This window comes from Gadus morhua, chromosome 1 (assembly GCF_902167405.1).
Source record: "Gadus morhua chromosome 1, gadMor3.0, whole genome shotgun sequence".
NCBI classification, from domain to species: Eukaryota; Metazoa; Chordata; class Actinopteri; order Gadiformes; family Gadidae; genus Gadus; species Gadus morhua.
The window spans coordinates 18,872,333-18,899,936 of NC_044048.1; the positions used below are offsets into that span (position 1 = coordinate 18,872,333).

The window sequence follows — 27,604 nt, forward strand, 5'->3', positions numbered from 1 at the left end:
CAACTGGCGTTGGTTTATTCCATGAAAGAGCACGTTGTGAATATTTCAGCCATTCACAGTCGGTGGGCGGAACTGACGACCCGCCCCCTACACGCTGTTCTCCCCAGCAAACCAGTCTGCCCAACGCCGTGCACGCCTCCCCTCACTCTCTCATCTCCAGCAAAACGCACAACTTTATGCTTTTCGCAACTTTAGTGTGCGGATTAAATTGTGTAAGCCGTTGGTGTCAATTAGGCTGATAGGGTAATTGACGGAGGGGACGGCGAGATTTGAATCACTACCAGTCGGCTGTCGTTTGGACGCTCCAGGTCGCATAGGTTCATCTTTCGCTCCTTAGAACATTGTGTCCTTCTTTTGAAGAATGACAGCTAAACATCGAAAGCCGAAAAACCAAAAGCATGAAGATAACTTTTTCAAGAATGATTCTCCGGAGTCGGAGGGTCGAGACGGAGGAAACACTTTCACCCTGTTATTTATTCTATTTCTAATGATCGTAATTGGAGGCGCTGGTATCTCGTGGGTCTGCTTTCAGCAGAGCCAAACGATAACCTATTTGACTGACAATTTCATGGGAATGCAGATGAAAATTGTGAAACTTCAGGCCTCGCAGGAAGAAATTCGACAGTCTAACAAGGTAGGAAATAATGATATGCAAAAAAAAACGCGTGCTATCTTTACTTTATCTATATGCATTTGCATAGGATGAGGAGATTGAGTGTCATGTGACCATGTATGAGAGTCGCTCATACACAAGGCTGCAGCCTATTGCAAATAGCAAGTAGCAGCAGGAGTTAAGATCAGCTCTATCACATTTCAAAATGTCTCGAAAGTCATTGGGGTGTGTAAAGCCTACAAATGATTCTATTTCTATCATTTTGACAAGGTGAGCCACAGCTGCTGGTGTTTGTAATGGGAATTATATTTGACCTACATTTGCACAGTGTGGACCCAGGCGTGTTCTGTGATTTTTATAATGAAATATTTAATCTATCTGCATTACTACTGCTAGGGCCACGTGCCGCTTTAGTGGCCTATACAGCAGCTTGCCTGTTGTAAAAATAGTACTCCCGAAATACAAGCCAGTAGTGTTCCAAGGTTAAATTTAGACTGTCAATCATTTCACCAGTTCAGGGTTTTCTTGCAACACCCCCCCCCCCCCCCCCCCCCTCCTTATGTGTGAGGAAAGATGTGACGTGTGCCTGATGCATCCTTCACCTTTTTTAAGTGTCTAAAAAGTGTCCTGAAAAATACTTGGGTATAATAAAGCAGAAACAATTCTAGTGGTTTTTCCCCCTACCTTTTTTGTGAGGCAATAAACTACATTGAATAATTGAGTAAATTGAAAACATCACTAAGTATTCAGAGATAGATAAGCTAAGTCTAATAAGCACACTCTCGTCAACCATACCGACGCACTCAGCATTGGGTAGGCTATGTCTACTAAAGCACCCTTAAGACAAACATCCCGAAGCATTCAGAGATGGGCAGGTCTAGTACAGCTCACACTAGTCAGTCTGTGTGCTTATGCCAGAGAAAGGAATTTGTGTGTGCATGTCCCAATATTTTCCAAAATACATGTTGTCCACTAGTGGCCAGTTTTTTTTTCTACACATAACCTACATAAACTTATGGTAATAAAAATGGTAGATGTTGGAACCACAACCTTTTGTGGTCCAAAATAAGTTTGGGTATCGGAGCATAAGCCCTGCTAGAACCTTGACAAGAACTGACATCAAACTAACATCGTCCTCTCGACCCCCTCGGCCATTCGTGGTCCCCATCGCAGGAGCACTCATCGGAGGGTGCCGAGAACCGCCTGAATGCCCTGGAGGAGTCGTACGCGCTGGCCCAGAGGCAGGTGGGCGTCGCCATGGCCACGGCAGAGCAGCTGAAGACCTCGGACCTGCCTGCCCAGGTGCTTTCCCTCCACACGGAGATGAAGGCGCGCCTGGCCGAGATGCAGCAGGCCACCGCGTCGGCCGAGCAGCTGGGCCAGCTGCACGGCGCCCTGCAGGGCAAGAGCGAGGAGCTGGAGGTGGTGCGGCTCCAGGTGGAGGGCCTGGGGGCGCTCGCCGCCCAGCTGGCCCAGAGAGTGGAGAGCTTGGCGGGGGGACTGGGCGAGGCGCACGCCTCCCTGGACGTGCAGGCCGCCGACCTCCGGGAGCTGAAGGAGCTGTTGGAGGGAGAGGATCCGGAGGTCGATGCGGAGGTCGATGCAGAGGTCGATGCCGTCAGGTATGTTTCAATACCGATGGGGGGAGGGGGGGTTAGATAGCTCCCGTTCTCTGACCCATAAGATTGTGTTGACATTGCCAAAGCCCCTGTGTCTGCGACCGGCTGAGTGCACTGCTCTGATGGTTTTGTCTTACTCCAGGCTACTGGTGGCGGGCCCTGTTTGATTCCTCGTGTGATTTGTATCAACATGCCCGATGTTTTGATGGTTTTTGAAGTTGGTTCCCGTTCAAATTCCAGCTCTGATGCAGCGCTGTGAATGCCACAATATTGTGGTTCACATTGTAGCTGTTTTGCACTAGATTGTAGAATCCTTTTTAAAACTATTGTTAACTTTTTACCTTCAGTCAGTAAAAATAAGTTTGTTTGGGTTTTACAGTGAGACGCTGGAGTCTGAGCTTCCGAGCAGTGTCGAGGAGGAAGAAATCGTGGTAAGTCAACCACAAACATTCAGTATTTCATGGAGGTATTTGTTAAAGATGTGTTGCATCCGACGTTGCATGTTTCTGCATACCTTAAAGCCTTCATTTGGTACAATAGGTTTCAATCATAGAAGTCTGTTTAACCATACATACAAGACGTTGGGCCGACAGTGAACATCTTGTAAAACCAGTTCACCAAGTATCTGATTTGCCTCAATGTCAAGAAAAGGCCCACATTGTCTCTTTACTATTTTTAGCCCGTTTGTGTCCAATGGGGACTAGAATGAGATCATCCCATTACTTTAGACTAATTTCCTGGTGTGGATTCTCACATTGACATGTTGGATATTGCTTCCCCATAATCCCACACTGTGGTTAGGTCTTTACTTTACACACCAGTACTCTGACTGTCAGCGTTCAACTGATTAGCTACTTGGGGCGTGCTCCGGTATTTGAGTGTCGTAAATCTTTAAAGTGTCAACGTCTCAAAAACCCTTTGTTCTGTCTGCTAGCCGGAGAGTGAGGAGCAGGTGCAGGAGGCCCTCCCCGAGGTAGAAGAGGAGGCAGCACCACCAACACCAGCACCAGCGGCAGAGGAGGCGGTGCCCACAGCTGTAGCTGTAGAAGAACCAGAACAGGAGGAGGAGGCTGCTGTAGCAGAGCCTGAGGAGGAGACAGAAGCAGCACCCGCGGCCCCGGTGGAGCCAGAGGCCGCTGTGGCGGAGCTGGATGGTAGCGAGGTCGTTGAGGAGCAGGCAGCGACCGAAGACTCGACCGTCCCACAAACGGAGGAGGTTGTCCCAGAGGAGCAGGTAGAGGCGGTTGCTGAAGAAGAGGAGGCTGCGGAGGAAGAGGAGGCTGCGGAGGAAGAGGAGGCTGCAGAGGAAGAGGAGGCTGCAGAGGAAGAGGAGGCTGCAGAGGAGGCTGAGGAGGAAGAGGAGGCAACAGAGGAGGTTCAGGAGGAGGAGGAGGAGGTGACTGAAGAAGAGGCTGTTGAAGTGGAGGTGATTGAGGAAAACAATATTGCTCCCGAGGAGGAGACTGAAGAAGATATTGTTGAGGAGGACTCTGTAGTTGAGGAGGAGAAGCCTCTTGAAGTAGCCATGGAGGAGGAGAAGAAGGAGGCGGTATCTGAGCAGGAAACAGTAGAAGTGGAGGAGGTGCCAGAAGTGCGTACTGTTGTAGTGGAAGAAGAAGCTGTGGATCAAGCCAAGGAGGAGTGTAAGTCAAGCACACTGTGAAACATTGCTGTTTTAAGTATTAATTTTTTCGTTTGTGCTTTGGTGCATTGTGGTCACTGAATAACACAAATGTACATCGGGGCACCAAATTGACTTTGAGATAGCAAATTCAAACCTGTTCCTCTTCCCTTTTCTTCAGAGCGCTGTGGGACGTATGCAGAGGGGACAATGTTCCACAACTGAAGAATGGACAGTCTACAACGTGGGGACAGGGGAGGGGGGGACACCCGGGACTACTGGAGCTGAGGCGCAGTCTGCACATGCTGGCACTTCTCTAGCTGGAAGATCAGGTCGCACTCGACACTGAAGCTCTCGGTACCTCAAAATAATGTGAGCCCATAGGCGTCAAATTCTCAGTTATTCAGGGTTCCCTCGCCAACGCCAACCCCCAAGAGCCTTAATCTGTTGAAAGAGTACAGATGTTTCAACACAACGCCATCTTTTCAACATCGCATACTTCACCTACCATAAGAAAGAGAACTAGCCCCCCTTGTTAACTCCTTTTGAAGCCATGTATCTGTTTTGTCGTGTATTGGTAGCAGAAAGACTCGGAGTATATATGCTGTGTGTCATGTGATACTTGTTTACACTAGAAGGCTGCTGACACATACACCTTAAGTACTAGAATAAGAAGGGAAATGTAATTCTAACTAATCGATCTCGTATTGTTTTCTTATTGATTTCTTTGTTGATTTTTTTCATGTCTTGTCTTTCCTCCTTTCAATACATAGTGGGTTACAAGGGGAATATAATTGGTGCCACAAAAAAAACACAAACACCTGAATACAGTCAGTTTTTTTATTTGTACCTTTTAATATTTTTAGTGCCTTTTGCACTACATGTCCTCATCCAAAGCCCCGCCCCTTTGTATTGTTCAATAAACTTTTTTTGTTTTCTACTATCGCTTCTGTCTTCTATATATATATATATATATATATATATATATATATATATATATATATATATATATATATATATATATATATATATATATATATATATATATATATATATAATTCCTTTATGAATGTAGGCCACTCTGGACAGTATTGAAGATGATGCAGAAGTACAGCCCAAATAATAGCATTTCACCAGTGTTTTGCATGGATGCCTGAAATTATTTTATAAACTGGAAAATTCATTTTGATATTATAGTTGAACAAGCTGCAGTTGCATTCAGGATACCAATGTGAGTCTAGTGAATCATGCAATATGTGTTGGCTGGGCATATTATAATAAATGGTACAGGTCAGTACACAGTAATATGTTGACGTCATGTGAAAGAGTGAGGAAGACCGCCTCAGGGGCATCACCTTCTGTAAGTGTTATGGACTGACAAATTCAATATTAATCATGGAAGAGGCGTAGTTGACATGATGTATGCTTATTCAACTGAGCAGACTTTTACCAGAAAAATAATTAAAATAGGTTTTGATAGGAACATTAAAGAACAAGGATATTAATATAGTTGAATATAGTTGAAATCTGATGGCATTGAATATACTCAGTGGTTATGTCTGTATACTCCCGTGTTCTACCTATATAGTGTTTTATCTATATAGTGCTATCGTTTAGTATGCTGTGTGTTTGTATCCTGCCCTGCAGAAAGGAGCTGTTTGGAAATGCTTGCGTCAGACCTTGCTGGATTGTCCTGTCGGTAAGGACGAGCTGTGTAAGGCATCCGTAGGGAGGTAGACTCTCTCTCTCTCCCTCCCACCCTCCTCTCTCCTCCCTCTCTCTCCCCTCCCGTCCGGTACTCTCCTCCTCTCCTCACTCTCACAAAGTCACCGGCCTCACCCGCTTGGTTCCGCCGGAGCCTCAACGTGGCTCCCTCTTACTCTGACCATGCAAACATACCTCCCCAGGTAAGCTACAGCCGCCCCGACTCCTGCTTTACCCTGAAGTGCTGCTTCCAACCTGCAGTGGTTTTCAAACGCTGCTCTGCTTTCAGCTCATGTGATCCGGATTTCTGGATTAAAGTAAGCTGTGGAACTGAATCAATTTGGCTGATTTGTTTTCCACGGCCGCCTTTTCCTCGTTTTATGCTGTCATGCTTCCTTTCCATGCTTGTTTAACCTAAGTTACTTCCTGTCATTAAACCTTGCATGGGCCATTGTAACATAGGCATCCCTCTGCTTGTCAGTGGTGCAATGTGCCGATATGGGTGGGACTTTTATTCTATCATTAGTTTCCTTTCAAATGCCAACCGTATATCTACAGTATATGCAGAGCCATCTACGTGGCAAGGGCCGTTATGAAGCCATTACCCCTTATCACCTTCTCGTGCTTATGCTCGAATGAGAACGCCTTTCATGAGGATGCAGTGCAGAGTGCTGTTTCCCTAAGGTCGGATGCATGGTGGCCAGACTAGGATCAATACACCCTGAGCATAGAAGGGGGAGAGGGAGGAGGAAGAGCAGGGAGACTGTGGGCAACACACAAGCCTCGTGCCTCAGCCTTACTCAGCTGTTTTTCATGGAGCTTGCAGCCAACGGTAGCAGGACTCAAGGATGCATCCGGCTCTCTTCCACTCTCTTTACATAGGAATAGGAAACATGATCCAGGATGTTGAAACTAGGTTTGGTGCATAATGTGTCTCATTTCACCATTGTCAAATATCCAATGGGAAGGGCAGAATGGAATGAATGTTTTGAACCAGAGATGTATAGCAGACATACCAGAAGCAAGTCAAATCATTGTATGAATCATTATACTGTAGAAATTATATATCTGTTGTCACATGAGGCCCTACTGTGAATGGTCTTCCTTTAATGTCCAGTCAAAGACCTTCCACATCATGTCAAAATGAATTGTAATCATTCACTTCAACTAACTTCTGTATGTATGTATTTGGGGGTCATGGGGCTTAAAGCTCGACTCTGCCCAGGGCGTTCCACACCCCAGTCAGGGACGAGGAGGCGGAGTCCCAGAGGAAGGCCCGGTCCCGGCAGGCCAGACAGACCCGCAGGTCAACACAGGTGTGTGTGTGTACTGCTACTCCTATGGTCTTATGTGTTGAGGTCCCCACGCGGTCGGCTCTAGGTTGTGTGAGAGTGTGTTTGTGAGATTGTGTTTGTGTGTGTGTGTTTGCCCTGGCAGGGTGTGACCCTAACTGAGCTCAAAGAGGCTCAGAGGAGCTACGGCCCCGACTGTAAGCATGCAGAAGAGGATGAGGCCGCGGGGAAGACGGGGTCAGCGGAGGACCAGCCGCTCGCCATCAGCCTGACGAAGGCCGTGAAATCCCAGGAGCTTAGTCCAGCCTGGAGCCAAACGGATGAGGTTAGCCCGAGTGGATCCTCTCCCATCCTGCCTCGAAATCCCATTCGTGGATAACGACCAATTTATAGCCACCCAGGTATGAGTACATGGCTGATTTGTGATGCTTATTTGGTTGTGGGTTTTTTGCTCCACGTTCGCTGTGTTCAGGAGGGAAACGTTGAGTCCAGACTGGAAGCTCAGGCTGAGTGTCCGGCAGCAGACCAATCCAATGCATCCCCCAGTGGGCTGTGTAGCCTTCCAGACACGAGCATCACCAACAGCAAGTCCTGGAGAGGTCAGAAGGCATTGCAACAATGTTTTTTACACATTCCATTAAAGGACAAAATGTCTTTCCCGCTCTGTCCCTCTCATTTTGTCGCTCTCTGTCTCTCTCCCTGTGTGTGTGTGTGTGTGTGTGTGTGTGTGTGTGTGTGTGTGTGTGTGTGTGTGTGTGTGTGTGTGTGTGTGTGTGTGTGTGTGTGTGTGTGTGTGTGTGTGTGTGTGTGTGTAGTGAGTGAGAGATGGAGGACAGATGAGAATCAGAATCCGATCCACGATGCAGACCAACTATCTGCTGACACGTCACTACAGGCACCACTGGGCTATGACATGGACCTCTCTGAATCGTCCTATACACAGGTAAAAAGGCTGATGCTGTAATGAATAAACACAGTATTAGTATTACTGTATTCATATTAAGTAAAAGGGAGTGCTTCAGTTGGACAATCGTTTATAATAATGCTCCTGCATTGTATTGTCACTAGATGGCACCATCGCATCTTCTTACTTTTGAGTCCAAAGCCTTCTACTGCATTTCCAGTGCACTTGCAGTTCACTTAATGCCGGTGACTTAATAGAATGCAATCCTTGGCAAAACTTCATTTTAATATAATCTGATTATCGAGCCAATCAATCATTGAGGCTTCTGTTCAAAATGAGTTATGTACCGATCACCAAAGCACACTTACATGTTGAATGGGATCACTCTATCTATTTGGTTTCCTTGTAACATCCTAAGCTAAAAGGAATGTTGTCAGTGCAGTGATGCAACATGGATTAGTGCATGGCCATGATATTTTGATGTTGTCAAACAGTGGATATGCAGAATGGACGGTTACTGGATTCCTTGAGAGAAGTAACCAGGAGGGCCCAATAAGCTCTGCTCCCACCTTAGTCTTCTCTCTCCAACCATGTGACGTTGCGGAGCTCCCTCCACATTCCATACCATATTGGGCGAAGCTCGGAGGCTCTATCTATCCCCATGGTTTTACCATTGGATTCGGACAGAGGACTCTCTCGCTCTCGTTTTTTCTCTTTCTATCTCTCTCATGCTGGGCTCTCCACCTGTGCAGGCTCATGTTTTGTCTCATCTTCTCAGACCTTGGCACAGATATCATAATGGCAAAAGAAATTGGTTCATCTCTAGGGTGTGAAGTGTTCACAAACAAGCTTTTGCATTTTAGTTATTTACCAGCAATCGTGCCCAGAATTTGCATCCAAATGACAATGAATGCCAGGGATGAGCTGGCCCGAGGGGGATGTCTGTGTCTGTGCCGCAGATAGATGCCACAGACCCAACACAGCGGGGGGGGGGGGGGGGGGGGGGGGGGGGTTCTGTCTGTGGTACGGCTGTCTGCTGCTGGCATTTTAGATACATGGGCCTATTAGTAACGACAGAGCCTCCAAGTGTTCACCCTGTACTAAATCTGGTTGTGATAATCAACCTAAGCAGAGAGGATTGCATAGCAGAAGAGATGCCTGATCCAAACCCTGCACCCTCCTGTAGGGCTGTATGGAGGTGCCAACACAATGCTCAAATGTATTTGTAATAACAGGGAGAGGGACAGACGACGCATGAGTAGACATGCTGCCACTGACGGGGCCGACACATGGAGAGCTGAGACATGACTCTAGTTTAACTGCATACTTTCCTAGCCTGACACCCCGAGATTGAGTTGACAGAGAGAGGGAGATGTCAGCGGCGCACCCTGTAAAGCTCGTTTGAAAGGAAGAGAACGTTATGGATAACAATCTGCACCACCAAAAAGGGGAATATATTTCCAAATGGAAAGTCATAAAGGAGAGAATGGGATTCATAGCTTCCAGAGTTTAAGATTTTTGGGGAGTTTTTGGGGTCTGCGTTCTACATAGGTCCGACCTTGCCAGTGGGGCAAAGGCAGAGGAGAGAGTCTTTAAAGGCTGATGATTCACCAAAAAGACTGTTCACACGCCAAGAGTAATTGCTCATTATTTTAAACATAGCCATAATAGTGGTTCAGATATTGTGTTATCATTATTAGTTGTCAAGCAGCGAAGGCGCAGGGTATCTATTGCTATTACTAGTTTTATTATTGTTATCACTATGATTATTAGGACTCCACAGATAACATTTTCTTAGCACAATTGTTAAAATAGGACTGGGACTTGAGGGCATGAGAGCTGCAATAAACATTGAAATATGCCGACAGTATTAAGCACAGCTTGTCTTTTTTCTCTTTTCTTTTCAGGCATGGGTCAACAGCAGTAAATAATTGTAAATGAATCGCGTTCCAATATTCTTCCTCACAAAGGACAAGTATTAGCAGATGAGACAAGAGAGGCTGCTATTATTCTCTTAGTATTAATCAGAGCCAGCCAAGGCTTCCTAATTCATTCTGTGTCTGTCTGTCTGTCTTTCTTTTTGTTCTTTCTTTCCTCAACTTCTTTCCATTCCTTCTCCTTCTCTACGTCCCGTTCCATTAACTAGTGTATCATGTTGAGTTATTTTCCTGAAACGGCCTCAACGCTGAAAACCTCGCTATAAAAGGAAGTCAGACCATGATTAGAAATGAGGGGCTCTGCTTGTGTAGAATGGACTCTCTGGAGACTGATAGGGAGAAAAAAGCCCTGTCATATTTAACTATCGCACACCTCAAGAGGCCACTGCATGAGTCACTTTCAGTGGATCCAAACTGTCTTGCACGAGCGAAACAATAGTGGAACTGTTTTCAAATTTCTCGATATGGGATTGTTATTTATGGATTGTTTGTCTCAGGATTGAAATGTAACAACTGAGCCTTGGGCCGCTAGCAACGCGCCACCTGTCCTTCGAGAAAATAACCCCCTGACTTATGATGATGATGATGAAGGTGGGGGGAGGGGGGTGGGGGCTGCTTCATGAAGGATATATCCGTCCTCCCAGGACACCAGGCATCTTAATCCCAGAGACTTCCAGCCCTCTGCCCTCATTGTCATCCCCCCCTCTCCATCTATATCAGTGGATGATTTTAGCCCTCAGTCCTGAGTCTGTCCACAGTAGAATGTCTGGCCTGCTGCCAGTCAGAGCTGCCAGAGAGTGAGCTCCGAGGAGTGAACTTGAAGAGGGGGGAGAGAGAGGGGGGGGGGGGGGGAGGGGAGGGAGGGAGGGAGGGAGGAGAGAGAGAGAGAGAGAGAGAGAGAGAGAGAGAGAGAGAGAGAGAGAGAGAGAGAGAGAGAGAGAGAGAGAGAGAGAGAGAGAGAGAGAGAGAGAGAGAGAGAGAGAGAGAGACTGTTTGTCTTTATTTTAAGTGAACGTAGGAAGAGAGAGAGCATCTGGATCAGACTCTCTCTCTCCCCCTCTCTCTCTCTCTATCTCTCTCTCTCTCTCTCTATCTCTCTCTCCCCCCCTCTCTCTCTCCCCTCTCTCTCTCTATCTCTCTCTCCCCCCCCTCTATCTCTCTCTCTCTCTCCCCCCCCCTCTCTCTCTCCCCCTCTCTCTCTATCTCTCTCTCCCCCCCTCTCTCTCTCTCTATCTCTCTCTCCCCCTCTCTATCGCTCTCTCTCCCCTGACGTCTTCCTCTGGATATTTTAGCTCTTTCACATGTCATGGAAACTCAGGCTGTTGACAGGGTGGAGCCAAAGAGATCCACTTTGTTTGCTTTTCATCGGCCGCTTAGCTCTCCTCTCCATGAGACACAAGCCTGCCTTTGGTTGTTTATCTTCACTTCTTTTTTTTTCTCTAACGAGATTTGGAGAGACTTTGCATGAGTTTTTTTTTTTTTTCCTTCTTTGGAGAGAGGGTGGGACTAACGTTCAGCCACCCGTCCGTCTCTGGGATGTGAGGCTGGACGTCCTGCAGTCCATCCACACCTGTTATAGGCGAGGATTCCCCCCCGGCCGGTGAAGTCATGGGCATCCACGGTCTCGTCTTCTGATTGGTTCTGTGGGATCCCAGAGCGAGCAGCCTCAGTGTTTGTTGGACTTTGGTGCCGTTGGTGGTTCCTTCACAGGGTTCCTGCTTGTTGGGGGGCCAGGACAGAGAAAGGCAATGTCCTCTTACTACCCCCGCACTAAGGATGTGACACGCGCCAGGAAGTCACTCTCGGACTCCCCTCCCTCCTCTCCTTCTCCTACAGCCAAAAACTTCAGAGTAAGAGCGCAAACTCATCATTGAATAGCATTTGATTTAAATATGTTTTGTAAAAGATTTGTAGGTAGACTTTATGTTTTCATACTGAGTGTGCATGGGATAATGGACTTTAGTTCAGTTTTGGGCTGAAGACTTGTGTGTGTGTGTGTGTGTGTGTGTGTGTGTGTGTGTGTGTGTGTGTGTGTGTGTGTGTGTGTGTGTGTGTGTGTGTGTGTTTTTGTTGTATTTTTTATATCATTCCTATTCCTATTTTCTTCCTATTTTCCTTTGTTCTTTCCCTGTCTTTCCCGCTCTGTCCCTCTCATTTTGTCGCTCTCTGTCTCTCTCCCTGTGTGTGTGTGTGTGTGTGTGTGTGTGTGTGTGTGTGTGTGTGTGTGTGTGTGTGTGTGTGTGTGTGTGTGTGTGTGTGTGTGTGTGTGTGTGTGTGTGTGTGTGTGTGTGTGTGTGTGTGTGTGTCAGTCTCACTAGAGACTATTCCTGATTAAACATCACTGAGTAAGAATAGTTTCCTCCGTTGTGCAATCAAGCAATCTGAAGCCGTCACATGCTCGATTGGCAAAATTAAAGACCGCACATCTCAACATTAACACTTTAAATCACTAGTCTATTCCTTTTTTCTTTTCTTTATTGGTTATTTTGTGAATTTGATTTTCCTGTTACCTTTCCCTTCAATCAGCACTGGATCAACAGCCTCACAACATCTGCTTTGTAGCGTTGGCAACCCAAATGTTAACTGACATTTTATCTGGTTTCACTGAAACAATAACGCAGCCCATCCTGGCTCCTTAAGAGTAAACACTGACTAGCTGATGTGATGATGTCTCGTAACACAGTATACACGGTACCACTGAGGCACGTCAACACAAATTGAATTCTATCAGCAGAACCTTTTCCCTTTTCCCGCTAAGATTTCTAACATTCTGCTCTGCCCTGGTGTTGCGTGTACTCTGGCAGTCAGTCATGAATGTTCCATGATTTCACGGCTCATTTATCAGTAGCATTGTTTTTCAATGAGAGACAGAAACACACACAGGGCATGTGCTAATTTAGTGAAAGCATTGTGCGTGACAGGGCTGCAGACAAAAGTGTACCATTGTGTGAGCGTGTTGCGATGGGGGACGTCCCACTAATGTCCCCTTCTCGGGTCTTAATGGAGGGAGAATGACTCATGTGAGGGATGGAGAACAACAGAGACAGATGTAAGTGCAGTCTAATGACCAAATACTCATTAATAACCCTCTGTCTGGCGATGACTATGTTCGACTATGTTCAAAAAGGTTGTGGGTTCGAAACCCCTGCAGTCTGCCATCCCTGTTATCCCTGCAGTCGTCCCGGCGCAAGATGCTCATTAACGACGCGTCTTAAAACTAAATCACCGCTTTGTTGTCCGCTCTGGGCGTCAGCGTCTGCTAAATGACTAAATAACTCAGGAACTAAACGGTAATGGACGAGCCGACGGTACACTTGTGAGACGTCAGTGCAGGGGGGCGGCCATCATGGGCCTCTCAACAGCGTCCGCGGTGCAGACCGTGAACGGTCCATAAAACACTGGCGTGGTGTTTACAGAGTGGGCCATGTGTGCTACTCTCCATGGTTGTGTGTGTGTGTGTGTGTGTGTGTGTGTGTGTGTGTGTGTGTATGTGTGTGTGTGTGTGTGTGTGTGTGTGTGTGTGTGTGTGTGTGTGTGTGTGTGTGTGCGCACGTGCGCGTCTGTGTGTGTCTCGCTCCTCTGTTGTGTTTCCCTCTCTTTCTCCCCGTACCAGAGGAATGTCAGGCCCAGCATCTGTTCTGCCTTACTCAGTGTACCGAGTGGACCCAGCCAGTCCAATATCTCACACAGTTCTCCTAATAAGGAGAGCCAGGCTTGGTGTGTTCCCCGTGGCTGATAGTGCGTGTATATTATGAATGTATGGCTTACAGTGTCCAGAGTTAGCATCTCTCAGCCCCCCCCCCCCCCCCTCCCCCCCCTTCCCGGGCGGGAAGAGGTTCCCAGCAGGACGCAAACCATTCTTCATGCTTTCATTAAGACAGATTGAGAGTCAGCGTTCATTTTGAGAGAAACAGCTATAAGTTGGCAAACATAATATTCATACGCCGCCACATTAGCAGAGGATAACAAATAACAGTTCAAGATGGAGGCTTATACCGATCATAAAGATTGGTTTGGGAATGCATCAACATTTTCTTCCAAACAAACTCTTCAACTTGCTGGAAGACCAAAGCGTCCCAGAGTTCTACCTAAGGGGACCTACTCAGATTTTCTCTGCAAACAGAGGACATTGTGTATGCTTCCTCTGGATTGTGGGGCTTGAGAGTCCTGCGCTCAAGGTTAAACTGAGTGGAACTCAAAGTGCCTGCGGACCCGAGATAGTTTTTTTTGTTTCATACATCCTGCTGGTTTTCTAGGATCTTGAACATTGTGATCTATGCCACGACTAACTCTGCAACGACGTGTACTGCATCAAAACGTTGCCGTGGATCGTTACCATGGGGATAACACCTCCTACTCCTTCTTATATAACTCTCTGCCCAAAACAGGTTTCTTCCTCAATCCCATATTGTTTGAATCCGAGCTGAAACAAGGGGTTCACTTACACTCTAAACACCCTGTAGCGCACTGCGGCTTCAGCCAATCTAGCTCAACCAATCAGCGCCACATACAGAGACAAACAACCTCAAATTAGAAAGGCCCCATAAGAACCTACTTCAACCAGCATCCTCCTTCCTTTGTCCTCGGGGGGAGTGAGGGGGTGAGAAGAGTGTTTATGACTGGGTGAAAAGTCCCGTCTGCCCCCATGACCACATAAGGACAGGAAGCAGTGGCTGAGTTGTGTAAACACACCCTGGGGGAATAGCTCTTCGCTTTTGTGTTTTGTGCGCGAAGACGTTTCCACCTATACCTACCCACTGAGTGAGAAGTTAACAGTGTGGTTTTATGTGTGTTTGCTTCTTTTGCCAACTTTATTTGTTTCCCAGGGGGATATGGTATTGCTGTTGCGCAAATCAGGTTGTTGTGTGTAAACAGGCCCGACCACCGAACAAGGAGAGTTGTGTGTGTGTGTGTGTGTGTGTGTGTGTGTGTGTGTGTGTGTGTGTGTGTGTGTGTGTGTGTGTGTGTGTGTGTGTGTGTGTGTGTGTGTGTGTGTGTGTGTGTGTGTAAATGGGTATGCGTGTTTGTGCGCGTTTGTGCGCGTTTGTGTGGGATGTAAAGGTCTTATAAACAGCAAGATTTTCTTCTGAGGTTCAGGGACAAACTGTTGTAGTTTGCTTTGACAACAGGAAAACTCCTAAATCCAAGAGAACGTGATACCAGAGCTGGGATTGGAAACGGATTGTGTAAGGAGTAAATCTCCCCAACTAATTGTGTATTCCTCGGTGCGTGTTGCACAGCATGTATGGAATCTGTTTTGTAAACCGTTTGATAACGCTATCACACAGTCTCTTCTCTTGTATAGTCTGCTCAGCTGTTCCATAAAGAAACACAGGAAGTTAAGTTGTATGAAGAGCAAAACAAAAAAAATCTCGGATTAAAGAGGGCGATAAAAATGGGACAAAATTCTGCAAGTAATGCAACAACATATTTTGATTAATGATACACGTCTCTTTCACTTTTTTTCTGAAAGGATGATTAAAGAGACCAGATATGCTTGTCCCTGCCCTCTACGTGACTTAGAAAAATGCAAATGCGTAGTAAATGTGGTGGGTGTGAGATGAAAACTCAAAATGTGACATTGACTCGCTTGAAAGTAACGAAAAAGATCTCCCTGTGAAATGCGTTGACATTTTTGGTATCTATCTCTCCCCCCTCTTCCTATCCTTAAATGAACGATAGGGAAAGAGAGACCAGTTCACTGCGAGGCTCTCTCCCCCATGCCTTATAAGCTCTTGCTGGTCAGTTATCCGAATGATCTGTAGAGACAACAAGTCAGAGCGAGCCAAGCGCCAGTCAGCTGCATCAGCTGCAGTATATCCTAGAGGTCCCAATCCGCCGACACCATGGATAAAACTGGCCTCTTTTCACATAAACGTGTTTTTTATACTCACAATTTGTACATCCCATGTTCTTAATACAGCATACATTATGTTATACGTAATGTTTTATTCATATATTTTGGGGTATAAGCACATATAGATTCCTTGCATCCTATTTCATCTTTACAGGCACTTAAGAGAATCATAAACCGTGCTGCCTGTGTGGAATATGTTGGTGTTTGTGTGTTCAGCATTCTCCTGTCAGACGTCATTCGATGTACCATCCAGTCAGAACAGGTCCTAGCTGGACACAGCCGTGGGGTCCCCCCCCCCCCTGGTCTCTTAGGGTAGCATGATGTCATACTCGGTTTGGCAGACGATCTCGACAGTCGCCAAACCCCCTTTAAAAGATTAACTGCATTGCTGGCTGAGGACCTGCAGGCCGCGAGGATCGACGTAGGCACATTGCAGTGCCACAACGCATTATCTCCGTTCTCTGGTGTTAGAAAGTCTCCTCTCATCTTAGACAAGGGGCCTGGGAACAACATGTCTCTTCAAAATAATGTTGGGCTTTCCTTCCGTCAGCCATTCATGTCTTTCAAGGTCTAGTCGTGAGGTTCTTAACAAAATATATCCCAAATATCCCAATCTATACCAAAAAAGACATATAATGATTCACAGACTCAGGCTGTTACATGTTTTCTTAATTTCCACTCTGTGAAATTGAATCTTATCTAATGTTTTGGTACAAAATTTGACTAACAGGATTTTCTTTTGTTTTCTTTTTCAGCATGACAGATTATCACGGTAGGTCACTTCTTACAACTTCTAATTACCCTCAAACGTCAGCTCAAATGTAACACAATATTGCTTGAATGAATTGCTTTTAGTGCCCAATAGGGCTGGTGAATCAGAATTTATCATGGGATGTTTTGTTGCTGATAGACTAAACCATCATAATTATGAAGTAACCTTGTTTGTTTTTAAACTTTGTTTAGATACGTCTTGCATTAGATGCAATGGCATTTCAAACACAACAACGTCTTCCCATGATGACAAATCAATGCACGATTAATCACTAAACGACCAAACCATCATTACTACCAACATTCAACAAACATTGTAACGCTCCTATGCTCCCAAAATGGCGGCCATCCTTGTGATGTACAACCCCCGTAAGATGTGTGTTGTGTGCTAGGTTGGACTCCGGGGGCTCGGGGGACAGTACGACGGAGAAGCTGCTAGGCCGCGTGGGTTCGTACACCCGGAGAGAGACCAGACTCGCCTCTCAGAGTAAACCCGAGGAAGGCTCCGCAACCGGAGACTACAAGAAGGTACAGGGCCTTCCTCTCTGTAGCGAAACGGGCCCTTTATGGTGAAACATGAGCTAGATTAGTGTGGTTATGTACTGGCGTGGCTTGGGATAGTGTTCGTCTTCCAGGAAAAGGTACCGGGTTCGATCCCCAAGTTCCAAAGCCTTCAGGAAGAAGCCTAACCCCGGATGCTTGCTCTTGAATGACCTGTAGCTGAATTTGCTCTTTCGCTTTTGACGAAGGTGTCTGATAAATGAATGATAATGGTAAATGCTCATTGTTATTGTTGCCTTGAAAAAACATGAGAATTAACCATCGCAGCATTTACAAAGCTACCATTTTGAGTTGCGTTCGAATGGATGCTAATTAACTCTAAGCACTAAAGCTAAGGCTGGACGAGCTTAATGGCAGGTATGTGTATTGACTGTCTTGTCTTGACAGATGTATGAGACTGCCTTAAATGAGAACGACAAGCTCAAGTCCAGGCTGCGGGACAGCAAACAGGAGTTGGCCAAGATCCGCTCCCAGCTGGACAAAGTCACTCAGGTACCACACTTTGGTGATCATTATCATCTCACTGAATTACGTACGTCCGGAGTATTGAACTCAGAATCTTAGGCATGGGGTTCTTCATGGTTTCACTATAATTGGACATTTTACCTCTTAGAAACAGGACAGAATGTCTGAGAGGCCTCCCGTACTTGAATCAGACAAAAAGGTAAGTACATTAGCTTGTGCTCTCACAATTGGGGTTATTTCAAGTGGTCAAAATACTGTTCAATGTTACGATATGTCTTATATCTATTGTGGTGAAATCTTACAAAGGCATGATCATAAATGGCACCTATTTCTGACTGTTTTGGTTGTAACTAAAATATACCCCTTTTCAGGAAAAACAAGCACTTGAGAAGAGGGTTTCTGATATGGAAGAAGAGTTAAAGGTCAGTCCTACACAACGGAAATATATGTATGATTGCTTTGTTTCTTTGACATTATTGAATTATTTAGTGTTGTTGTGCTTCTAACACAAATTAATCCATGCTGCAATGACAACCAAACATTCGGACCGGGACTAATGCAATGCTTTATGGTTCAGCATACATAGCATCAAGCAAGCATAGTATACTTTAGTGTCACATGATATCGTGTAGCATAGCGGAGCCCTGTAAAGTGTATCACAGGATAGCTAAGCATAGCAGAGCCCTGTTAGTGCATCACAAGCTAGCTTAGCATAGCATAGCACAGAGCAGCACAGTCCAGATCTGGGTTGTGTCCATCACGGCACATTACCCAGTGGCCCGCTGCAGCCCGTCCTGCCGGGGGGCGGAGCCTGCCCGGCCGTGCCCCTCTGCTCCACTGATCCTGCTGATGAGCCCGGCGCTGTGACCTAGTTCCTGCTCACCACCCCCTCTCTCTCCCCCCCCCCCCCCGCCCCTTTAGTCAGAGCTGCCTGGCATGGCCAGAGAGGGAGGGGGCTGCAGGGGAGTTATCCGTAGTATCTGTAGTGTGATGTATGAGCCTTAGTGGGTGAGACGTTTAGACCGGACAACACACATGAGGACAACATGGACGCTTTGTGTGGATGGAACAAAGGAGCCCTCTCAACACGCAGGGAGCTTACGTAACACCGGTGCTGCTCTGAGCACAATCCATCTCTAGGAGGGAGGTTGAGGATGGGAAGGGGAAGGGGAGGACTCTGATGACATCATTACAGAGACAGCAGCCGACAGTCGCAGGGTCATGTCACAGGGTATAGTACCAGGCTAACGCAACAGGGTCATGTCACAGGGTATAGTACCAGGCTAACGCAACAGGGTCATGTCACAGGGTATAGTACCAGGCTAACGTAACAGGGTCATGTCACAGGGTATAGTAACAGGGTAACGTAACAGGGTCATGTCACAGGGTATAGTACCAGGGTAACGTAACAGGGTCATGTCACAGGGTATAGTACCAGGCTAACGTAACAGGGTCATGTCACAGGGTATAGTACCAGGGTAACGTAACAGGGTATGGTAACAGTGGATAGTACAAGGGTAATGTAACAGGGTATAGTAGCAAGCTACAATCACAGGGTACAGTAACAGGGTAATGTCACAGGCTATAGTAGCAGGGTATAGTATAAGGGTAGAGGGGTACAGTAGGTAAAGAAGCAGCACACTGTAGGGTAGAGCAAGGAGCCGGCTAGAGTAGCAGGGTAGGAGGACACAGTGAGTGCATACTATAGGGTCTAATAGCAGCGTACAGTGTCAGAGTAGAAGGCTCTTTGTCAGCACGCTAAAGGGTACAGTGGAAGAGGGGCAGCGCCATACATGCAGTGAATGTCTGACCCCATGATGTCATAGGTTCCGCAGAGGGACGCCCCGATGCGGTTCCGTTGCGGTTACCAGCCCTGAGCGCGGGCTGTCACAGGGGGCGGGGTGGGGGGGGATGGTGAGTTATCCACGCCATGCGGAAGAGTGATTGACACCTGCCTGTCACCCCACGTTATCCTCCTTTTCTCGTTTGAAAGGTCAGGGCATGAGAACACGTGTGGACACACTGAGAGGCGTGCGCACGCATTGCACACACGCGTGTGCAACACACAATCACACTTTTCCAACCTTGTTCTCGTACGACGATACGTGCTGTGCTCGCTTCACCATCACAAGGTCTTACCCTATCTTATCGTTTCCCCCTCATGTCTTCTGATCTCAATCTTCCCCTTCTACTGAATAACATTGTGAAAACCTTTCTGGAATTCTCTTTAACCGAGGCAACATCAACTGTGAGAAAGTGAAACCACTCAAGTCCCGGGTCAGGTGGCGGTCTCATCTCACAGTATAAAGAGGGAATCAAGCTAAGCCACGCTGGCATCCTCTCGCTTACATCCTCCTCCGTGTCGCCTCTCATCCTCGTCTCTCCCGCTCCCGTTTCAACTGGCTGGAGGTTGCAGCGCTGAAGCACGTTAGAGAAAATGTAAAGAGGAGCAGAAGAAAGCTGCTTTACACCCGCGCGCACACACACAATCACACACACACAAACACACACACACTCACAGACTCACTCGCGCACACACACACACACACACACACACACACACACACACACACACACACACACACACACACACACACACACACACACACACACACACACACACACACACACACACGTATATTTCTTTCCTCCCACTGCTGTGCGCGGCGTGCCAACATCAAATGGTTTCCATGCAAGTGTTTTGGGCTACAAGAACAGCTGGAGGCCCGCGTTACCTCATCGCCGGCCAGCGTCCCTCCCACCCTCGCCTCCCTCCTCCCCCACCTCCACCCCCACCTCCACCCCCACCCTGCTCTTCCCCCCCCCCCCCCCCCCACGAGCCTGGGAGACCACACGTGTTAGTGTGCACTGAGGTCTCCCCGCAGGAACGACGTGAAACCGTCCTCACCAGGCCGGGATCTGGAGACAGATCCAGAGGCACAGAAAAGAAAAGACATCTCTGGGTGGAAAATCGAAATGGGGTCGTGAACGAGAGGTTGCGGCGTCTACCCTCTGGGTGGGGGGATAGCGACCCCCCCTCCTACCCTCTCTCGCTCTCTCTCTCGTCCGAGGGGCTTAAGGGACTTGCAATTTGAAGGGGCTCCTGAGCTCGGTGACAGGAGCTTTGATTGGGATTCAAACTCGGGCACATCTCACTTTACAACACTTTGCTTCACCTCTCTCCTCCGGCGCTGTGGGATGTTTCAAAAGACCCTGTCGTCCTCTGTACCTCCACCTTAATGCTCCTCTGTAGCTCCACCTTAGTGCTCCTCTGTATCTCCACCTTAATGCTCCTCTGTATCTCCACCTTAGTGCTCCTCTGTATCTCCACCTTAATGCTCCTCTGTATCTCCACCTTAGTGCTCCTCTGTACCTCCACCTTAATGCTCCTCTGTAGCTCCACCTTAGTGCTCCTCTGTATCTCCACCTTAATGCTCCTCTGTATCTCCACCTCAGTGCTCCTCTGTATCTCCACCTTAATGCTCCTCTGTATCTCCACCTTAGTGCTCCTCTGTACCTCCACCTTAATGCTCCTCTGTATCTCCACCTTAGTGCTCCTCTGTATCTCCACCTTCGTGCTCCTCTGTATCTCCACCTTAATGCTCCTCTGTATCTCCACCTTAATGCTCTTCTGTATCTCCACCTTAATTCTCTGCAGCTTAATGATCTACACCTGTTTGGTGAAGCTAGCATGTGCATTGGTTTTTTTGTATATATACATATAAATGTGTAAATATGTATGCATATACTGTGTGTGTATATATATATTCATACACATATGTACATCCATATGCATGTATATATACATCTATATGTGTATATGTATAATTAAAAATTGATATACACATATGTGTATATACATAACCAAAGCTGTTTATATATATTTCTCTTTCTCTTTTCCCAAATTGCTTGCACCCCACCCCTTGCATGCTCTCTACCTCTCCCTCCCTCTCTCTCCTCCTCTCTCCCTCTCTCTCTCTCTCTCTCTCTCTCTCTCTCTCTCTCTCTCTCTCTCTCCTTCTCCCCCCCTCTCTCTCTCTCTCTCTCTCTCTCTCTCTCTCTCTCTCTCTCTCTCTCTCTCTCTCTCTCTCTCTCTCTCTCTCTCTCTCTCTCTCTCTCTCTCTCCCCCTCTCTCCCCCTCTCTCTCTCTCTCTCCCCCTCTCTCCCCCTCTCTCTCTCTCTCTCTCTCTCTCTCTCTCTCCCTCTCCCCCCCTCTCTCTCTCTCTCTCTCTCTCTCTCTCTCTCTCTCTCTCTCTCTCTCTCTCTCTCTCTCTCTCTCTCTCTCTCTCTCTCGTCCCCCTCTCTCTCCCCCCTCTCTCCCCCCCCCCCCCCCCCCCCTCCCGTGTGCAGGCCGTCCCTGCCTTGGCCCGTGTGCAGGCGCTGCGGCGGGGGAACCAGCGGCTGCTGGCTGAGAACAGGGCCATGCTGCGCGTCCTCTCCCGCCTCTCTGACACGGCCCACCTGCCCGAAACAGACGACCTCTGACCCCCCCCCCCCCCCCCCACCGCTCCCCCCTCTGACCTGGGCACCTCTCCTCCCCCCCCGCCTCCACCTCCCTCCCACTACCCGTGCCTCCTTGCCCTTCACGCTCCACCTCTTCTACTTCTTCTCTTCCTCCGGCACCGCCGTCGCTCCTACTGTGTTCGCTCTCAGGCAGGTTCTTCGTAGCCTCTCCTCCACCTTCTCCTCCTCCTCCTCCTCCTCTTCCTCCTCCTCCCTCTGAAGCATCCCACCCTACACCCTCAAACTCCCAACCCCACCCAGACACTTTTTAATATTTCCTGAGCCTCCTCTTTGCGTGTGTGTGCGGGCTAGGATGTGTGCTTGTGTGCGTGCGCGCTAGCATATGTGCGTGCTTGCGTGCTAGCATGTGTGCGTGCGTGCTAGCATGCGTATGTGTGTGTGTGTGCGTCTGACTGTTTTTCCCGTTGGGCAACCACGGCACTAACACGCTTTTCCAACATTTGTCACGCGCTTCCCTGGGAATCTATTTTTAGTTCCCTCCTGCCGTCACAGCTGAGGTGACTAACACGACCGTGTTTCGTTACGATGATGGATCAGACGAGGGGAAGGGGACAATGGGAAGGGTACTCCGGCATCGGTGGCAATGGCTCCGGAGGTAGATCGGCTTGTGTGGCCAGCAGCAGGGTTGCTGGTTCATCCAGGGCTCCTCCCTATTAAGTGTTGAGCTGTCCCAGAGCAAGACACCTAACCTAACTGAACTACTAGCAGCAAGCTGCCTTTTGCGTTTCCTGGTTGACCCCACCGTGGGTGTAGCAATGTGTGCCTGAATAGATGAATGCCAGGCAATGACCGTTAAGTGCTTTGAGTGGCCACAGGTCTTGAAAGCAATATATAAATATGCAGTCCATTTACCATTTACCTTGGCCTCTCTCAGTCTCTGGGTGGGTGACTTTGCTGTTGCAGGTTCACTTGAATGTGACACGTTGTGTAATCAGGAGGAGACAAAAGAAACAGTTTTCCCCCTCATAGAAACACAGAATGTAGCTGCTTGTCTGAGCTTTTAATGAGCTGAAACTAAGGCCTGTGTGTGTGTGTGTGTGTGTGTGTGTGTGTGTGTGTGTGTGTGTGTGTGTGTGTGTGTGTGTGTGTGTGTGTGTGTGTGTGTGTGTGTGTGTGTGTGGGCTTGTGAGTGCGTACAAAAGTGTGTTTCTGTTTTTGTGTGTGAATGTTTTGACACTCAAACGCACACTTGCGCATGAGTATGTGCCTGCATGCACACATGGGTGTGAATGTGTGTCTCATTCAACCACCACATTCTGTGCGATACACTGCAGTCCTTGTGTAAGACAAAGTCATCCCACCCTTCCACTGCAGCGTTCCGTGTTGATAGCGTAGCGCACAAGATGGAGGCAGAGGTGTGTGTGCACGCCTTGAGCGGAGGAGGAATGCTATTGACAAGTGTTTTGGTTATTTTTAGGCGTTACTCATCCTGAGAGAGATAGATCTGAGACCCAGATCTGAGACGTTGACAATGTCTCCCGCTCCCTCTCTCGTCCCCCTCTCTCCCCCTCTCTTGTCCCTCGCTCCCTCTCATTCTGTTCCACGGTTCACAAGCCGAGAATCCGAGCCAGTTTCCCAATATTGCTGCATGACCCAACACTCTGCATGACCTCATTTCTTCATTTGAGTTCTTTTTATTGAAAGCAAAGTCTGGCGTCGTTAAATGTTGTGATTTGTTCTGACATTTCTCCAGCAGTGTAACTGGATTTCCAATACACAATGTTTCATACAATATAATGGTAAATGTCTGCTGTTTGGTTTAAGCAGACTATGTGAAGATAATGTCTTTCTAGATAAGTAATGGGAGCCATATTGTAATAATAATGACTCTCTCTTTCTGCTTCTCTAGGTCTTAGTTGAGCTCAAATCCGAGAACCAGAGGCTAAAGGACGAGAATGGGGCTCTAATCCGTGTCATCAGTAAATTGTCCAAGTGAAAGTTTTCTAAACTGTCAATAACCTGAAATTATAATTGGACCGTTTTGCATAAGGAACGTCAAGGAGCCATTTTGGTCCATTCAAGAAACACGGCACGACAATTCCGGTTGGCGATTGGTCGGATTTGAATCAATAAGACCGCTTTTTTCCCCCTGGAGTGGCAGCTGTTTCAGTTGTGCCAGAGTTAATTACTTCCTATACTTCACCACTAGGAAGCGACATGTGAATGGAGGTCCGCAGCACAAAGCCCAGTCTATTAAGTATTCAGCCATCTGATACTCATCAAGCCTCACGTATGTATTTATTATGACATAGTAGACCAGGGTCTAAAGATATTTGTATTATAAGGTTTTATTCTTCTAAACCACAACCTTGGAATGAGCTAAAGTATAAGAAAAGGCCCAGCTGTTTTTTTGCCTCATGCTTACCTACCTGGTCAACATAACAACCAACAAAACGTGGGCTTATCCAAAGTATATTATTCTTTCGATTTTTGTTTTATTCTAACCATGAAATAATTGAATCCTTTCAGAGTTTTGTTTTTAAAATCCACTGTGCAATGGTTTCTGGAGTCCAGGAGGAGCCTTGAAACTGCTGTAATTTGTTGTTCACAAGAACAGATGTTCTTATCTGAATGAGGGGTGACGTCTACAGCTTGACCACATATAGGATGTGTGTAATCCTATACCATCTGTTATCATTGTGTTGTAAATATTATACAATATTCAGTATAATATATAGAAGTTTCAAATATGTATAGGAGGACACCTGAATTTTCTCACTTTCCTTAATAAACTATTAATGGTTGACGACATTGTCCTGAATTATTTCCATATTTGACCGTTACCCAAAATAACAAACAAATGGCGGCAGTATTTAAACATTCACATGAATACAACATAAATAAAACGGTAATAAAAATACAACTTTGCACAAGGGATGGTTAATAAAAGGCCTTTATTTCCTATTTGTTTCTTACAGAACTGGTAACACATATGATAAATCTTGTATTAAGTTATTTGGTTCCCTTGATTACGTTATAATAATAATGGTCCCCTAACAGTTTTGTCCACACAAGGGTTCGAGAGAAGGAGGTTTTTGTGAGCCACGTCTTGTGTCCAGTCAAGGGCTAAAGCATGCGATCCACAGTAGGCACAAATACTGACATGAACACACGCACCACAACACTAGACACGAGTAAAACACCGCTGGGGGGGAGGTGGGGGGACACACGCACAATACCAGGTCCTCCCAACCCAACCCCCCCGATGCCGAAGAAGAGCGCAGGGGTAGAAAGGAAAAGAATAGTCTTTTGAATGCAACCGCTGTGGTGAGGGGAGGAGGACGACGAGCTGAATGGGGAAGGTTTGGTACCAAGTCCTGCCCGTGGAGCAGTATACAGTGTTTCCATGTTGTAAACATGTAGGCCCGCGTGCTGCACAAACACTCAGAGGAACACAGCAGTTTTCAATGGGGGAGGGGGGGGGAAACTCCAGAGCCAGCTTTGCTATTTAGCACATTGACAATGATATGGATTGGTCACACGGTAACTACACAAAGACAGAGAGAAAAGATGATTCAGTGGGGGCATAATAAACAAATAAAAACCAACACCGTAGGTTCTACCACTACGGTGTAACCTTGGTGAAAAACAGTGAAGAAATTAAAACACAGTTTAATAGCTATAGTCACATACACACACAAACATGCTGAAGTACAAATAAACATCTTAAGCAAAAGACTTGAAACATTGGAAAGGGGGGGTCCTGATCCGCGTGGGGGATCTGAACACCTGGTACGGCTGAGGTGTGTGGTCTACAGAGCTTCTGATGGATTCCCTTTTTACATCCGATCGAATGCAAAACACACAAGACGAAGACAGACGTACAGACGTACACTAACCCATAGGTTGCCCTGTGAATGCAAAAAAAGCCTACGGTTTCAGTTGAGATTGTGCAAGTTACATCTACAGAACTATTGGAAAGAAAGTCACTCTGTTTATACTGTGTATATATATATATGTTTATATTTGCTTATAAATAATGACCATTGGTTTTTGTTCCGATGGATTCATCGATGTCTAAACGGGGGGGGGGGGGGGGGGGGTTGTGTCCCACGCTCAGACCTGTGTACGGTCAATATTATGTTCCCCAACGTGGTGTTCCTGCATATCGTCTGCAGCCTGTGCTTGACCGATAAACCAACAACACACACCCCGCGCCCATCTCCCCGGCCTCCCTGGGACCCCAAAGAGCGGGGGTCAGGAGGGGCCGGGCTCCCTGGGACCCCAAAGAGCGGGGGTCAGCTGGGGCCGGGCTCCCTGGGCAGTGCTGAAGCATTTTGAAGTAAGACCCCCCCTCTCTTCAATGTGCTCGGAACTAAATCCTTCATGACATCTTTTGTATAATTGTATTTCCTCTCCTTTTTACTTTATAGCATGGGCTACTGGCAGTATTTTTAAAACATAGTAATCTCCCGGGATGTACCCCCTGTGCGTCTATCGATGGTCACAGTCTGCACCAGCAGCCTGGGACACTGAATGGCCGATATTGCATCAAGAGGTCTGTGCTGCAGCGTGTGACACAGCAGAACAGACTGAAAGTGTTAAAATGTCGTTGATGTGGCGTCGAGAGACGATGACAGACGGGCCTGTGCACCGTCCGCGGCCCCCCTCGTCTCATCTCGGAAAGCACAACACATTAAGGTCTCACGGCGGCCGTGAAAGTCGGTCGTACGCTGTTCGTTTGGTCGTATATCTGGGAAGGTCTTCCTCCGGTCCATAGCTCTATCCCGGTGGAGATCAGGGTTAGGAGACCGTGGGTCACCCCCTGACCAGTGCCTCTGAGCGGCAGTACAGATTGTCTGAACCGCGATGGAGGAACACTGTGTGTCTGATGGTACCGAGTCACAAGTGATTTAGTTCTGTGGGGGTACAGGACCAACTCAGTGGGAGTGACCCAGTTTGAGATCAAGGGAAACCTACGAGTGACCCAGTTCGCCTGACAGATTGCACCCGGCCCTGGAATAGAACAAACTCTCGTATATTTATATAGATATATTTTTTTTTTAATTACTAGAACTGTTTTTTTCATCGATTTTTTTTGAGATTGCGTGATTAACTGATCTATGATTAGTTACTATCAAAAAACAAGGCATATACAATACTAATCACAACACCGTAGAATCAGCTACCTCTAGGGAACGAAAGACACACGGACAGCCTTGAAAGTAGAAAAAGGACACACTCATTCTACCAAACGCACCGCTGTTTCTCGATGCTCGCGTATTCAAATGCGATTTTCCTCCTAATGAGCGAAGACCTCTGAACTGAACGTCGAGGAAAAAAACCACCACCGGCCTAAACAAAACGAGGACGCGTTTTTCGTCTGGTTTTCTTTTTTTCGTCTGTTTTGAACATAAATCAACTCTAGCTACTCGGCGGAGCTCTAAGAGTTAGTGCTTGAGTTTTATGGCTTTAGTTTTTATCTTATTTGTATCCGTATACACATACACACATATTGTATCATAAACATCGTAAAAGAGACGTCGCCGTTAAGCGCGTGGGGTTGTCGAGAGGAGTAAAAAGGAGCGGGAACGCCACGGGGGGGGAGGACGGGGGAGGGAGGGGGAGGAGGAGATACGAAGGGGGGAGGGGGAGGGGATTCCAAGCGTGGTGGATTTCTAGAGCGCCGTTGCGTCGCGGTGGGGTGATGGTGGACTGTGTTGCTGCGCTGCACGGTATGGAACTCAGGACCTTCTACCCATCCTTACGTAGAGATAAGGCTGTTATCTCATCAAC

General features: G+C 47.2%; 2 protein-coding genes across 4 annotated transcripts; both read left to right on the forward strand.

The window, feature by feature from the left end:
- Positions 1-85: 85 nt before the first annotated feature.
- Positions 86-4,793, forward strand: zgc:66479 (retinitis pigmentosa 1-like 1 protein). Of its 2 annotated transcripts, XM_030361811.1 has the most exons (6): positions 86-634; positions 1,787-2,235; positions 2,612-2,663; positions 3,167-3,833; positions 3,864-3,875; positions 4,035-4,793. In XM_030361811.1, coding segments are annotated over exons 1-6 (1,455 nt in total). In that variant the 5' UTR covers positions 86-361; the 3' UTR covers positions 4,037-4,793. The 2 variants fall into 2 exon arrangements, with proteins under 2 accessions (XP_030217671.1, XP_030217663.1); XM_030361803.1 differs by having other exon boundaries at positions 88-634; positions 3,167-3,875; positions 4,035-4,785.
- Positions 4,794-5,668: 875 nt separating this feature from the next.
- Positions 5,669-24,614, forward strand: ppp1r12b (protein phosphatase 1, regulatory subunit 12B). 2 transcript variants are annotated; one of them, XM_030367779.1, is made up of 12 exons: positions 5,669-5,760; positions 6,768-6,873; positions 6,995-7,174; positions 7,322-7,448; positions 7,665-7,792; positions 16,303-16,319; positions 16,711-16,846; positions 17,267-17,371; positions 17,493-17,543; positions 17,716-17,766; positions 19,171-19,258; positions 23,718-24,614. In XM_030367779.1, exons 1-11 carry the CDS (start codon positions 5,741-5,743, stop codon positions 19,219-19,221), a joined length of 972 nt encoding a protein of 323 aa, XP_030223639.1. In that variant the 5' UTR covers positions 5,669-5,740; the 3' UTR covers positions 19,222-19,258; positions 23,718-24,614. The 2 variants fall into 2 exon arrangements, with proteins under 2 accessions (XP_030223639.1, XP_030223629.1); XM_030367769.1 differs by lacking the exon at positions 19,171-19,258 and having other exon boundaries at positions 5,674-5,760.
- The last annotated feature ends 2,990 nt before the right edge of the window (positions 24,615-27,604 follow it).